Genomic DNA, 15,846 nt, shown 5'->3' on the forward strand with positions numbered 1-15,846 from the left:
AAAGGTTGAACTTAAAGTTAACTCAGTCAGAGTTTGCTTGCAGTCAGATAAGCACTTAATAAAGAATATGGTTAAAAAACGACAAAAAAAGCAAGAAAGTGGTGTTGTTTAAAGGGGAAGGTTGGTGGAGCCTATAAAACACGCACTCTTGCACAGAACCGCAAGAAGGGAGGGGCAGCTGGATTCATCTCATCTCGGACAGTCAGTCAGTCTGTTAGTCTGCTGAGAGAAGCCACGGAGCTGCAGTTCCTTCACCATTCAGCAAAAGAGGTGGGTAACATGTAGACACATTTACTCAGATTATATGTAGCTGCTTAAGCACCAATGTGAGAATCAAACTTCTCTGTTTTCAAACGCTAGCACATCTACTGAAGTATATTTATAAGCAAAGTAATCCCGAGAGAACCTTTTATTCCTTTTTGTTTAGCTTTTTTTCATATGGGCTGCTTTACTGTTAAGAGTTTTAGTTTTTTTTTCATCCCAAAAGTTTGAGCCTTTATTTCACTTAAGTTACAAATCTTTGAGAAATGCTTTCAGACGTGTTTTAAATACGTTAGTGTGTTTATCGTGTCCGTCTGTCCAGAAGTGCGAATGCTAAAAGGAGACTGTGTTTGGCAAAAACACAAACAGCAGCTCAGCCTGTTCTCACCGCTCTTCTGCCTCACTGCTCACACCCGCAGCGGTTCAGCGCTGTCTGACCAGCCTAACGAACAGTCAGCCAGCTGACGGGCGTCTCTGTGATAGATGTGTAAAAACAACTTAACGCATTTAGTATCTGCCTTGTTTACCTTAACTTAAGCGGAATAATTATTAATCGGCTTTAGGCTAAAGCACTCCTGAGAACAGTGCTCTCTAACGGCACTCCTGCTCAGCGCGCTGGAAGAAGGCGTGGCTCACTGCTTTGCTTTGTCTCTTTAACTCAGCCTTCAAGAAGCAAGAAGTCTGTCTTGGTATCAGAGTTCGAAGATCTTTTTCTATCCTTAAAATGACTAAAGACTTTACCTTTAAAACAACTCAACACATCCTACATACAACGTGCACGAAATACTTTTTTTTGCACATAATACGATATTATTGAATACCAGAGTAAATACCTTGATACTTCGAACAGAGCTCAAGTATCGATACATCCCATACCATCCTGATTAAATAGCTTATTCCAAGTGGTTTCTTTAAGAAATAAACTGCGCATCTCCATCTGAACATCATTTAAGCACAGCAGATGTCCATTAACATTGTGTAACACTTTCATGATGAACTGACCAATACGAATGTTCAAATCACTTGGAATAAAGCTTACATTAAATGTGGGGTTTTTGCTTTTTCCTGTAAAGTTAACATTTTTTGTTTTGTTTCGACAGCAATCATCTCATGAAAAAAAAAAGATTTTAAGCCTGTCTTATTTTGGAATTATTTAACAGCCTGTTTGCACATACTAATGCAAAGACTTTCAAATATGTTTTCTGTTGTCCACTTTTACAGGTTTGCACTGTAGAAATACAAAGATTCCCCTTTTTATGTGCACAAGAACAGTTTTAAAAGCATAGAAAATGATTGTTAATGCCCATCCTTTGAGAAAAAGCAACTGCATTAACTCTAGGAATTTTATCCTGTGTCTAACGTCTCAGTAAAACTGGTTTACTACTGACCATGGCAGGCAGTGTAAGATTACATGACAGTGATAAAAAGACAGCAGTTCTAATTAAATATAATGGAAACATTTAGCTTGTCTTGGTAAGCTGTAATTTATGCTAAGTGGTCTTAATCAGAGACTGCGGCAGCAGATGAAGTTTGTTGGAAATGTTAGGCCTATGCAGTGACCAACTGTATAATCACATAGCCTTTCATATATAATAGTCCTCTCTTTAACCTGTCAAAGAATCTACATGCTTTGTGTCTGTCCACTGCTCTACCTGGACAGTGCTGCAAATGCTTTGAAATGAAACATGCCAGTCTTGCACATGGAGACTCTCACACACACTGTATTTCCCTAACTGGCATGCAGAAAGCTTACGGATGTTTTGTTTCTATCTGATCTGGTCCTTCCTGCTGAGGCCACTTCCTGTTGCCCGCTACTTACGATGTCATACTCATTCCAATACAAAATGGTGCTTGGTGCCTAAACTTTTCCCCCTTTTTTCTTCTTGATGCCTAGTTCCATTTGCATAACTGTTTAAGTTGATCACTTTGTCAATGTGCACACCCAAGTGTTGTCACTCTGCCGTTAGCAGGGAATGCATATATTTTGCAGTTCTGAAGTCGCAGCAGTTTTATTATGTTTTAAGGCCAAGTGCTGAGTCTTCATATTAGTGAGGGAGTTCAAACACTGGACTATAGCCTGTTTGCACTGCCTTGAATGAAGAAACAACTTTTCTAAAAGATGTCCTGCATGTTTTGTAGTGAGAAGAATGGGAGCAAAGTTGAGTCGGAGAAAGAGTGAATGTGCTGCAGGAGCAGAGGGAGTGGTAGCGGAGGGTCCAGTCGCAGAGCAGCCTGAAACAGCAGAGGCTTTAGCCAAGACTGAGACCAATGAGCAGAAACCTGAAGAAGCTGAGAATGCAGCGGAGCCCAAGGCCTCAGAAAATGCTCCTGCTGTGGATACAGCACCCAGCGAGCAATCCTCTAGTCTTGGAGCTGTGGAGACCATCACACAAGCTGTAGAGGAAATAGTGAGCTCTGTAAGCGAACAAATTGCTGGCCCGGTTGAAGATCTTGTAAACAAGGGCATGGGAGCAGTGGAAGCCATGATGGCAGCAGTCAGTGTGAAGGATGACCCCACAGAGCCAGCTACAGAACCCAAAGCTGAGCCCCTGGTAGATCTTTCACAGGAGGTTACACCCAAAATTGATCTCTCCAACCCAGAACCTCCCGAAGAACCTGCAAACTTGCCATCCGAACCTTCAACCCTGGATGAGCTGCTATTGTCGCAGCCTAACGCAGAGAGCCTCCTTCCAGAGACTGTTTCTGCAGCAGTGGCTAAAGACATTTTATCTGTGGCAGTGGAGGACCTAGGCATCCCCATTCAAAATGATGCTCAGGCACCATCTGAGAGTGAGGAACCACTGGTGTGCATGAAACAGGATGCAGCACCAGCAGAAGACCTTCTGAACTGTGAAGCTGGCGCTGACCCCACAACTCTGAACTCTGATTCATTGGTTGACTTGGGAGACATGGAGCAGGCGCTGAGTACGGCTGTCAACACTGTCAATGACCTAATATAAAACACATGGACATGCTCTGAGTAAACGACTGTTACAGGGACAAGCACTTCATACCTAGACAACAATCTAGATAGTGAAGAAGTGTGCCTGAATAATAAAGTGAGGTTTTTTGTTTAAGACCCTATGTTCTCTGAAACCACTGATAATGTAACAGAAATGAAATGTATTAACTACATATGCAAGCTCCAGCATCAATCACCTCAGAAGCATAATGAATATTAGTCATATAAACATGAAACAAACTCATATTTTAAAATGTTAGCTGAAAGGGTGTTGTAGTAACATGTCTTTCTATTCTGAGTATGTAACAATCAAGTGGCCTTAAATGTGACCTGTCATAACCAGGCATAAAGTAATATCATGCTAAAGCAATGAGAGCAAATGGAAAAAATAAAGTGGGATGAATCACAAAATCTTCACTAGTAATCTCTTTTATAAACCTACAATGCCTTTATGATATTTTAGCCTGAAACTAGTTTAACATAGTTGCCATACTTCATTAAAGAGATCAGAATCAATCATTGTCCTCTCTGTAATTTCTGAATATAATGTTTGACAATCTCAAATTTGCGTTTGTAGGAATACTGTGGAAGAAGGCCAAGAACTAAACATCTGGGAAGTGAGTGGAGTGTCCCAGTGCTCAAAGACTTGCTCATGTAGTACTCAGATTTCCATTCTACTGTACTGGGAGCTCACCATTTCTTTGTTAGAACATTTTACACACTCACACATACTTGAGCTTTCAAAGATGGACATGAACGGGGGAAGGGCAGCATTCTTTCCAAAGGAAAGGGGTTTCAGGGGCCAAAGAGGGGGACTCCAAAATCCGCGACCTAGCCTGAGAAGCCTCCGTCCCACATAAATAAATCTGTCTCTCATTCCTCTACGTCTAGTAAAGAATGTGAGTACCAGATGAGGTTCTCACAGTAAAAGATTCTCATGTGCTCCACAGAAGCAGACATACTAAACAGACAACATCCAGTTATTATTATCCACATTATCAATTATAAATAACATGAATTTGTTCTTTTTGTTTTCTTCTTATTTAGTCTCTTTAAGGATGTGTGGTAAGAACAGTCATAACAGTTTTGTATACTACTGAAATACAAGGAATCACATTTATAGGAGCCTATGTGCACCACATAAACAGCAGTGGCTACTTTTTTGCTGCTGCACAGGGTCTTTTCTCACAATCACAGTAACAGAGATCCAATAATTTCCTCACATAATCAAGTCAACTAGAAAAAACTTTAATTCAACCAAAGTTCAACAAATGATTCATTTGAATTATAAATACTACTAAGTTTAAATTAACATCTCACTTCTCTTTCCATATGAAGACAGCCATCACCTATTTTAGTGAACACTAACGAATAAATGTTCGTAAATATTCCATTCTATTTTTAACAGTAAAGAGTTGCACACTGTGACACCTCTCCAACAGTCTGACAGCCAACTCAAGTGCTGAAACGGTGTAGACCATGTCGCCTGTTTAAAGAACTCTTTGTTCAGCAGAATCCAGTGTGAGATGGTCTGGTGCCTGAGCTAAGCCCTGCTTTAGCTTTCTGCGAATGAGAGAGAGGGGAAAAAATAGGGTTCAACAGACAGGCAGCACACAGAAATATGATGGAATGGAAGAGATAATTATACATGTTCTTCTTTTTGACTGAGCTTTGGTGGACTTCAATAAAAAGCACTGTTGCACCAATAATACTAACTGCTGACCTGTCAAATTAGTAGTTGGAAAAGATTCCCACAGCATAATATAGCTGCAGACGGTCTGCAGCTACATTGTGTGTGCATGCATATATCTCACATGCTACTGTGTTCATGACTTGTAGCCTTTTTATAATATAATATGATAATAATATAATATGACCTAATATGTTTTAGTACATAGTACATATGTGCGTGAAACTGCTTGCACAATGATTTGACTGGAAAACTAAATCAGCCTCAGGTAAAGGTGTGTAGGTGTGTATGCTCCAGGATACTGTAAAGACAAACTGGATAGGATTTGTAATCAATTCATAGATGCAGATTCCACGAATGGGATGCCATTTTTATCCAAATGATTTTACATTTACAAATATCTATGTAAAGGTTAAAGACATTTTAAACAGACATTTTATTTTTTACAAGGTTAAAATATTAATAAAACCTATCTACAGCACTTCAAAAACAATACTTTTGTCTGTCCCAGTCAACTATCCCTACACTTTACCTTGAAATATAATCATTAAAACACTTCAGAATTTTATTATTTTCACATTAAAGTGTGAATACTTTCATTACAGGCTATAACAAAATGAACATTTTAATTGTGTGGCCCTCATCATTTGCTAAATGCTGTTAACTGAACATATTCACTTCTATAAATTATGTGAAATATCTAAAATTTACATGTTCAATGGGAATTTAGAAAATGTAAAAGATAAGCAATAAAATGACAGATTACAAGTGCACTGTTAGATTGCAGGTAATACTTGGTATTAATATTTCCAGGTAATAATATTTCATGCTCTGTGTCTTGCCTATATTTCTTGGCCAGATCTATGTTAGAGCGTCCATTCTGGAAGGGGTAAGCCCAAAGTATGGAGTTCCAGGAGTTACCAAAACGCCTCACACCTTCATTAAGGAAAACCAGCTCATCTGCAGAATAGTTCTTCCTTATCTTTTGACTGCCTGATAACTGAAGAGTCAGATAGTTACATGTAGATTGCTGTGCAAAGGTCTTTGACCATTAAAGAAAACATGATAAAATGAAATCTAATTGTATGATATGATGGATAAGTTAAGCTATTAATATATTTTCTTAGACATACCTCAACCCAACCACTAAATAATAAAATTAATATAATAATAATAAAATCTTACAGTCTCTTTGCTATGCCCAAGGCTTGTTTTATACTGAAGACTGGAAACGTTTCTCTTTTCCATGTGTGAGCCTATAAAAGAAAGAACAAAAAGAGGGAGGTGGCGCAATGAAACTAAACAGAACCTTCATTTGCATTCAGCATTGTCCCTCCTCTTGATATGAATGCAAGCAAAGCATATGTGCTGTATTATAGCCATATTTATTCAGAGCAGATGTGGCAATATCTTTAGAATAACAGACTGCAAACTGAGAAAACGTATTCAACACACAGTAGCAAAATACAGAATCCTCTACAGTACCCTGTCTAGTATATACTCTATGCTGCAATTTCCCATAGCAGAGCATTACTCTCCATTACTCTTTCTTACAGTGCAGTACAGCTGAATGACCAACTATAAGAAAAAGATTAAACGATTTCTTGTGTGCATATACAGTATCTTACAAAAGTGAGTACACCTTTCACGTTTCTGCAAATATTTTATTATATCTTTTCATGGGACAACACTGTAGAAATGAAACTTGGATATAACTTGAAGTAGTCAGAATACAGCTTCCTGCCTCGCTGAAGATAAAGGTGATGGTCTGGCCAAGTATGTCTACCAACCGAAACCCAACTGAGCACCTGTGGGGCATCCTCAAGCGGAAGGAGGAGGATTGCAAGGTGTCTAATATCCACCAGCTCCATGATGTCATCATGGAGGAGTGGAAAAGCATTCCAGTAGCAACCTGTGCAGCTCTGGTGAATTCCATGCCCTTATTTTCAGAGGGCAGTAAATCTGTACTGTTATATAAGCTGTACTCTGACTACTTTAAGTTATATCCAAGTTTCATTTCTATAGTGTTGTCACATTAAAAGACATAATAATAATAATATAAAAATATAAAAACATTTGCAGAAATGTGAGAGGTGTACTCACTTTTATATACATATACATGCACAACTGAATACATGTTACTGTGTTCTTCACCTGTAGCCTTCTGTGTATGGGCAGTAACATAAACATGACAGTGATGTGAATTTGTCCATACTGAATGCCTGCACATAATGATTTGACGGAAAAAACCTAAAACAGCCCCAGATAAAGGAATGCAAGCACTATGTGAATTCAAACTGGATACAATTGAAGCAAATCTCAATAATCAGTCCACAGATACATATGGGATACTAAACTTAAATTAAAATACATATACAAATGAAAAGATGTTTTAAACATGAGTGAAATGTTGTTCATAACAACCTTTATCTGTGTTTTAGATAAATAACTCATTCATAAAACCTATTAACAGCATATAGGAAACAGTATTGGCCTGTCCCAGCTCAGTATACCTACACATTACCCTGAAATATAATCATTTAAATACTTTTAAAAAATCTTTGCATCAAATTGTGAATCCACTTAAAATCAAATTATGAAAAAGGTATTTTAGTTGTGTCTTAACATTCGTTCAACCCTGTTACCTGAACACATTCATCTTTATGAAATATCTCAAAGTTAAATATTCAAAGGCACTCTGCGTTATCTCAATTCCCTGAAAACAAGTTCTCTCATTCTTTTTTCTTTATGTTCAATGAAACTGTGATTACAACTGACAAGATTACTCTGAAAGCTCAACAGTGTTCCTCTAATTATTGACTAAAAGTAAATTATTCCTTACTTAAAGAAAAACACTATGTAAATCATTAGAAAGTCTTTCAAGGCCTTATGCCATTAGCATGGATGCCAGTTATCATAATTTTTGTGTTCTGCTAAATTTTGTGTTTTGCTAGTTCTTTGCAAAAAAAAGATACACTGCTTGAGATTGGTTCAATGTTTTGAACTTTTAAATGTATGCTTTCTTAGACTGAATACCATAAAAAGCTAAAAAAAATTAAGTTTTGAATTTAAGAATTACAAGGGCCAAATGGTACACCAATCATGGAATCACTGAGAGAGTCTTTATTATATTTTGCAGAAAATAAAGGGACGTGTTCACAAAGACTGTATAAGAATATGAGTACGGGTCATGGCATGTCATGTCTGGCCATTTCCTGTGTCCTAATGAATGTGTATCCATAGTAACTGCTCACTGAGCAGAGGTCAGATCTAACTGGGACATTTTTACAAAACCTACAGTTCCAATGTTCTTCCTTTTCTCACCAGCAATTCAATGCATTACAATACAATTTACTTTTCCCCTACCTTCTTGCCATTCCTAAACATAAATATCTGGTTACACAGCTACCAAGTGCCAACTGACAGGATAATTAAGGACACACCAAAATACATTTAACCCTCATAACTCTCAAGTCTTGAAGTATCATGATTTTATATTTTTGCCATATTGCCCAAGCAATGGTAGTGACAAAAAGTAAAGTAAGGGACAGGTACTTCAAATTTTTTTAACAATGACCAGATGAATGCTTTCTACTCATCCCAACATCCAAACACTGCCAACAGAAACTGATTAATTTCTAAAGAATTTCTGTATAATTAGAAATGACTAACTAAAAAAAATTAATAAAAAATCTCTTACCCTCTGCTTCACATGGCCTCTTCAGTGGGGTGAGATTTATGACTGGAAAGTGACAGAGTGAGAGAGCAAAGGAAATTTCAGGGAGAAAGGAAAACATGAGTGTGGGGGGATTTTTTAGACTGAATTGGACAAAAAGGAAATAGTTCAGTCTTCAATCAAAAGGCTTAATTCCAATTTCCCTTATTATCAACTCATTACTTCTTGCTAAATGATTCCCCTCCTTCATGGTCTCTTACATTTCACAGCGTCCCAATGGTTCGGTCTGTCTGTGTACCCTAATCTCCTTTTCTTTTTCATGCTGCCATGTTTGGAGGTACTTTCAAACATCCTAGCATCACTGGCCTGGCCTGTGTGCATGGAATGCTCATGTTTCAGGCTTCTCTTGAAGCGGTCCTCTGCCTGCTGCAACACCTGGTGAAACTCGCAAAGGCAACTGCAGCTACGCAGCATAGTACCAATAGAATGGCTGTTCACCTCATCCACTCCACTCACACATCCTGAAACACAGAACCAGCAACAAAAAAGCTGCATTATGCTGGGAGTAAAATGAGCATGAATAACCAACACAAGAAAGAAACAAAGGGAACTTTAAGGGTTTTGCATGAATTAATGTCTTTGTTTAGACATCAATTATCATTCTCTTTGAGGTAAAAGTGTGCACTAGCCCAACAAACCTACGCAGCGTAGCTTGCTGGGTTTGGATACATCTGAAGTGATGAGGATCCTCTCAATCTCACTCTCCAATATCTCGGAGCACAGAGACAGCTCATCTAAGCAGAGAGCACAACATACAAGGCTACAAGTTGCAATGACAGGGAAATGATTTCTGTACATAAGACAACTTTAAAGAAATGTATGCTTATGCATTTTAAACTGTGCTCTCAGCAGTGAGGACAGAGAAGCTTTAGACAGAGTGTTTTGTACCATCAGAGGGAGACTGTCTCTGTTGGCGTCGCTTCATGGGAGCAGGATGTCTGAAAATATCTGGGCTGAAACCCAACAAAAACACAACACAGAAAAAATGTCACTGTAGTGACAAGGCAAACTCCACTAACAGTGATGGAGAGTCACATAAGCTCAACATGTTCAAAGCTGTTTTTAGCATATTTTGGAATTAAATTATTATATACTGTAGGTTAGTCTGTAAGTTACTGGACTGCAAGGACGGAACAAAATTATCTTAGTGCGTGGTAGCTGTGTTTACGACTGAGAAATGGATTTTTCACTGTTGGCATATGTTACCGTTGCATGTCTCTGTCGCCTTCTGCTGGTGGCTTGCTGCAAGTGGCTTTGTCTGCATTTCCATTAGTCCAGTCAATAGTGTCTGTCCTTCGCCTGAGGTGTGCTTTCATTTTTACTATCTCTTCTCTTTCATCTATATCCATTTTCTCAACATCTCTGTTTTTCATCTCCTCTCTTCTCATTTGTAGTTCACTTTTTTCTGTTACCTCCCTCTTTTTATTATTCTCTCTCTCCTCTGGTTCCTCTCTTATTTGGGAAGGATTTACTGACTTATTAAAGTCTCTAAAGATCTGTCTCCGAACATGAGGCTGCAAACACACAACAAAGTCTACCGTGAAATGCATATATTTTTAACAACCTGCCATATAACCACTTCAGACTGTCAACAGACCTCAACATAAGTTTGTTGCTCTAACTTGCATTTAAACTTGTCACGCTAACTTAAATTTTAAATGCATAGATTTTCACCATTGGCTCAAGGTTTTTCATTCTCTGGGTTGTGACTGGCTGAACCTGAGTTTGTGTAGGGGTCATGTGCATAATGTTCTCTCTGTCCAACTCCTCTTCATATACCCAGTTTTGACCTTTCACCTTTCGCACCACTAAGCCCTCCCACAACTCCTCTCTGCATTCCGCAGGCCTTAACAAAACTGGCTGTGTGTGCCGAGGTGGGGAATTTTCTGTATCCTTTACCAACTGCTTTTCCTCTATCTGAGAAAAACAAACAAGTTCATCATGTTCTCTAACAATCACAGAAAACATAAAACGTCGCAAGATCACATCGACAAACCAGTTGTCGTTTTTCAAGGCGCTGGATTCTCTGTAGTATTTCCCGGGCTGACTGCCAGTGTCTCTGCAAGTCACACTCCTCGCTCTGACCCAATACATCACCGCCCAGTGTCTCCGCTAGAATATGGAAAGGGACAAAAGGGGAGATCATCAATCATCAATATGCTATTTGAAAGAACAATAAAAAAGACCCTCTAGTCAAATTGAAAATTTTAACTAGCGCTACACCTACTGTAAACATGCTTATTCGCATCTTAAAGCAGGGCTGCAGAGGTCTCTAGAGTGACATTTTCTGGTGTGAAGTCTAGGAAAACACACTTCTGATGAAGAAGGAACTTCTGAATATCTACAACTGCTTTGTGATGGAATTTTGAGGGTAGGCTGTTTTGAAATCTTGAACTGTTCATGAAAGTGAACATTTAAAGGGCAGAAGATGTTTCCAAATGAACTATATGTTGGTTGTTGCTTAGCTGATGAATGCACATAGCTCATGTTATTACCAGGAAGCTGAATATTTTGTTTCAGCCATATGTTTGTGTTACTGTGTTTATGGATGTATATATTGCCTTTGATGCAGGCAGACAGTGTTCTGATTATGTTAGTAGCAATTTTACAGATCCCAGCATTCTCTTTGTAGTAAGACAACACATTTGCCAAAGTGTGAGTGTAACCAGTCCTCCAACTAATGAAAAAAATCCTGAGCACAAGCTGCAGGAAAAAACAAATAATGACACTTTATTGTTATATTTAGTATATTTTATATTGTGTATATTTTATACACACATAATTATTTTGCAGTAACCTTACCATCTGTGTATCACTACTTGGAAATATCTGCTGTAGCTGACATTCCTGGGCATCAAATAACTGTATTTATTTATTTTTTAATAACAGCTATTTTTTAACAGCTGATGAATGCTGATAATTAATGCTAGGAAGCTGACAATATTATTTCAGTCATGTAACTGTAGTAACTGTCTCAAATAATCATCACTACTGAGAGAATTCATGAGTTGAGAAGAATGCATCTGGACCTAACCTTATACCTTACCTTGCATGCTGGGTATGGTAGTGAGAGAACACAGATGAACAGAAATTAAAACATGAAAAAATATAAATGTAAATCGTGACATAATGCTGCAAAACAGAATACTGAATCACACTACAAATAACAACAAGTAACAGTAACAATGTTACTGATGACAACTTTGTATCTTAGAATGACATGCATTACAGACAAATCATAGGACAGTGTATGTAACTCACTGATCTTTTTACAGGTTTGTAGCACAAAAATAGCTGCTTTTCTGACTTCCTCATCATTCGCATCTGTCAGTAGAGAGATCATCAGAGGCAGTCCTCCACCAAGCATTAACTCTGACTGATGCTCCACTAGAGAGAGAAAGATGATGGATAAAATGTTAGTTTACTCAATTTCTTTACATCATTAAACAAATAAAACATGCACACATTAATTTATCCACACTCACCACATGCATCAGTACAGTGTCCAAGCGTCAACACCACTGCCAGCTGGTCTCGTGGACAAAGATTTGGGCTGGACAGCAGCAGGAGGAGGTCTGGTACCACCCGCAGCTTAGACACAACAGGTGCTAAAGCTTCTGGGTAAGAGAATCAAAGACGCCCCTTGTATCACTGTGTTTGCACTCATGTTTCACTGTTTTTGTGGATGTATATATTTTACCATTGTCTGCAATGCAGGCAGAAAGTGTTCTGGTGATCATAACAGCAATTTTACACGCCACAGGACTGTCTTTGCACTGAGGCGCCACACTTGCTAAAGTGTCAGTGAGCGTAAACAGTCCTCCAACCGATGCAAAATACTCCTGAACACATGCTGAAGGACAAATAAATACAGATGTTTAGCATTATGTTGCAATAACCTTACCATCTGTGTATTGGCAGTTTGGAGATACCTACAGCCTTTTACATCACGAAAACATCTTCAATTACTTGGGGAAAAAAATCATGCTACAGTAATATATATTAAAGAGTTCATATCTTTATTCTTGCATTTTTATTTTTTCTCTGATATCATCTCATAATGTTTCTGAGGTTTTATGTACTAAGACAGTTCATTTTAACAGGACCTTTTTCAACCTCTCTTTACCCCTTAGAATTAAAAAAGCTGTTTTGCTACTGTGTCTTAATGATCTTTGTTCCGATTGGCTTTCCAGCATTTTGACTAATCCAAAAAAGCAAACTTCTGCATGAGTGGGCTAAAATGCTAAAGGCTGAATAGGTTCATTTATGTGAAATCACAAAAACAGTGAACTTAGTTTTCATATATGGATTGTATGAACTGGGGAATGTTTTGAAAATTTAACAATGCATTTTTATTCATTATATATTCTTCAAAGTTAATAATGTTTATTTCTCTCTGCTCTTAAAATTACCATTGTAAGAATACAAGGCTACTTACAATGAAATACACTTCACAAATCACATTCAACATTCAAAACTACAGCGTGCACCTCTACTAGGCTGTTTCATGCTCAATTCAGGAATTTGTACTCACTGTTATTGGCCACAGCCATGCCAATGAAAGAGCAGATGGGTTGTACCAACTCTGCCTTGGATACAGATACCTGCTGCAGCCACGTTTTTACTCGGGGAAGCATGCACATGCATGCATTCTGGTTTTCCTCTGGTACAGGAATATAAAACAGGAAAATAAACATTTGCCCAGAATGTCGGGCACTTTAACTCTGTTTCAATGATCAAGTGTTTTATTTCAAATGGTTATACAAGTGATGAGAGGGCTTCAGTCTGAGTTAATGACCCTGCTTCTTATCCTACTGCACTGATTAGGTCCCATTACATCAGCAGTTCTGATGCATAATAGTGTGTGCATGTACCATTCTGAGGGTTGTTGACACAGCCACAAAGAGCACTGGACACTGAAGCCCACAGTGGGAGCAGTTCATTAGGCCCATCAGAGACTGGAAAGCTGTCCCTGACAACCGATACAGAGAACAGTCCTCAACATTCAGAACACTAAATGTGTGTATTTATCCTTAAATTCACACAGATACAGACATTTCTGCATTAAGCTGTCAGTGTTAGATATGCATACAAATTAGTTTTACAATGCCTCTATTTTTTGTCTTCCTCATGTCCTCTAAAATACATCTGCATCTGTTGTAAACATGCCAACTTGCCTCCTACAATGGCAGTGCAAGTTTTGAGAGTAATATTTTGGCTTTAAAGACTAGGAAAGCCCTCTTCTGATGATGCAGGGGCATAGCCTCAGGGGTGGGGAGAATCCTATTGACATAATTGCCTTCAATGCAGTACTGCATTTATTACATAATATGACAAATTAGCATAAAATATTAGTTGTGGGCCAGAATGCCGCTTTGACATTCATATTTTATTCTCAAATATGGATTCTATACATACAGAATCTTTCAAGCCACCATACAATTCTGATACTGTAACCTGAATCATTTTTAACAACTAAAATTATGAATAAGAGCAATAGACAAAGAAAAACACTGAAAAGTCAGTGTACCTGAATAACGTGAGTAAAATATCAATGCATCCAGATGCCTTTGCAAGGACTTGCCCCCGTCCTAAGACACAAAGATAAACTTAAAACAATCTATTTAGGTCTAGTAGGATATTGGACTTAACTGGAGAGAGAGGTCAGTGGGGATTACAATCCTCAGAACTTTGGAATTATTGGAATGTCTGGTGTGCAAACTCTGAAGCAGCAGCATGCAAAACAAAGGCCATCTATGGATGATTAGCTCTCATTCTGTCTGATTACAAGACCAATGACTACTTGAAATACCTAGTACCATGTGACTGAATATGATGCAACTAGCAGCCAGTCTTACTGTTGTTGGAAACCAATACACAGAGCATATATACTGCCACTCTCTTCTGCGTGTGGTACACTTCGTGTTTCATGCACTGTGCCAAGTCACAGAATGTCTCCTCCCTACAGAGGGCCTGTTTACAGCTCTCTACAAAGAAAGAGACAAACATCTTTCAGCCTTATGATTGCAAAGATATTGGAGTTTCAGTGGAGAGAAGTAAATTCAAAGTTAAAATAGTTCTTCTATTAAAAAGTATGATCATAGTTTGTTTTTCTGCACCATCATAAAAATAAAACATTCCTATTTCTATAAAATGCAAACAGAAGGTTTGCAAAGACATTCACAGACACGCACCATTAAATTCAGCCAAGGACCCAAGTGAGAAAAGAGCTGTCTCTTTAACCTCAGAGTAATGGCTAGACCTGGAGAGGTTATAAATGAACCTCACACCTCCTATTTCTTTGAAAAACTCTATGTTGTGCTCTGTGGAATGAAAAACATACAACACTACATTAGATAGACATTTTGTGTCACTGAATAAGTGATAAATTCTGGCAATGTGTGATTATGATGTGAAACTGACCATTCTGTTGACAGATTGAAACTATAGTAAGTAGAGCTTGTTTCTGTGAGTCTGGACATTTCATCTGGTACTTCAGACACTCAAGTAATAAGTGGAGATCTGTTTTGATTGCTGGGAAAAAAAGGTTTAACACATAAGTCATCACACTGTACATCACTTTTATTGCCTATTTCCACACCCACATTAATCTTGCCCATGTGATTTTTACTGAGAAAGCTTTGGCTACCCCTGTGCAGATATATGATTGATTTATGACATTTTTTCCTCTTTCCTTATACAAGTTGTCTGAACAACTTTTTAAAAGTAGGCTAGTTTTTCAAATTCATCCATCAGCACAAAAAGTTCAAACAGAACATCATATTAATCAATCCAAGTTTTTAAAGTATTCTTACCTAGTAAGATGAATTTTGATTTATTCAAATTTACTATTGGTTTGTCTTTAAAAAGATTAACTAATGGTGCTTGTAAATTAAAAGAAAAAACATAGTCAGGCCCTTGGTATAATCTGTTTGGAATACCAGTCTTACATGATCTGATATGGCTGAGCATTAAGAGGGAGCAAAAGAAAAGAAGAAAAGTAGTTATTACTGTCTTGTAGAGGTGTAACTACATTATTAACTGATAACGTTACATGCAAAGACTCTTTTTGACATCATGACTGACTTACCATGTAACATTTTTAACAGGGATTGTATGTATTTCCTTGCTCTGTGTTGCCAACTGCAGAGAACAAGATCACAGTAACGTTATTTCCTAACCCAAGTGTCTTCAAAA

At 37.9% G+C, this 15,846-nt stretch overlaps 2 protein-coding genes across 2 annotated transcripts; one reads left to right on the forward strand and one right to left on the reverse strand.

The window, feature by feature from the left end:
• Positions 1 to 153: 153 nt before the first annotated feature.
• On the forward strand, positions 154 to 3,739 carry si:dkey-238c7.16 (uncharacterized protein LOC559078 homolog). The gene is made up of 2 exons (XM_017718265.2): positions 154 to 270; positions 2,401 to 3,739. Exon 2 carries the CDS (start codon positions 2,409 to 2,411, stop codon positions 3,219 to 3,221), a length of 813 nt encoding a protein of 270 aa, XP_017573754.1. The 5' UTR covers positions 154 to 270; positions 2,401 to 2,408; the 3' UTR covers positions 3,222 to 3,739.
• A 974-nt stretch (positions 3,740 to 4,713) lies between these two features.
• terb1 (telomere repeat binding bouquet formation protein 1) lies at positions 4,714 to 15,749 on the reverse strand. The gene is given in 20 exon segments (XM_037540193.1): positions 4,714 to 4,786; positions 5,756 to 5,913; positions 6,099 to 6,169; positions 8,614 to 8,655; positions 8,961 to 9,110; positions 9,288 to 9,383; positions 9,538 to 9,602; positions 9,856 to 10,163; positions 10,324 to 10,562; positions 10,636 to 10,761; positions 11,911 to 12,036; positions 12,135 to 12,266; positions 12,350 to 12,502; positions 13,184 to 13,312; positions 13,524 to 13,621; positions 14,180 to 14,240; positions 14,508 to 14,636; positions 14,844 to 14,972; positions 15,073 to 15,183; positions 15,740 to 15,749. Coding segments are annotated over 20 exon segments (2,406 nt in total).
• Positions 15,750 to 15,846: the final 97 nt, after the last annotated feature.

Source organism: Pygocentrus nattereri, chromosome 7 (assembly GCF_015220715.1).
Source record: "Pygocentrus nattereri isolate fPygNat1 chromosome 7, fPygNat1.pri, whole genome shotgun sequence".
Classification (NCBI taxonomy): domain Eukaryota; kingdom Metazoa; phylum Chordata; class Actinopteri; order Characiformes; family Serrasalmidae; genus Pygocentrus; species Pygocentrus nattereri.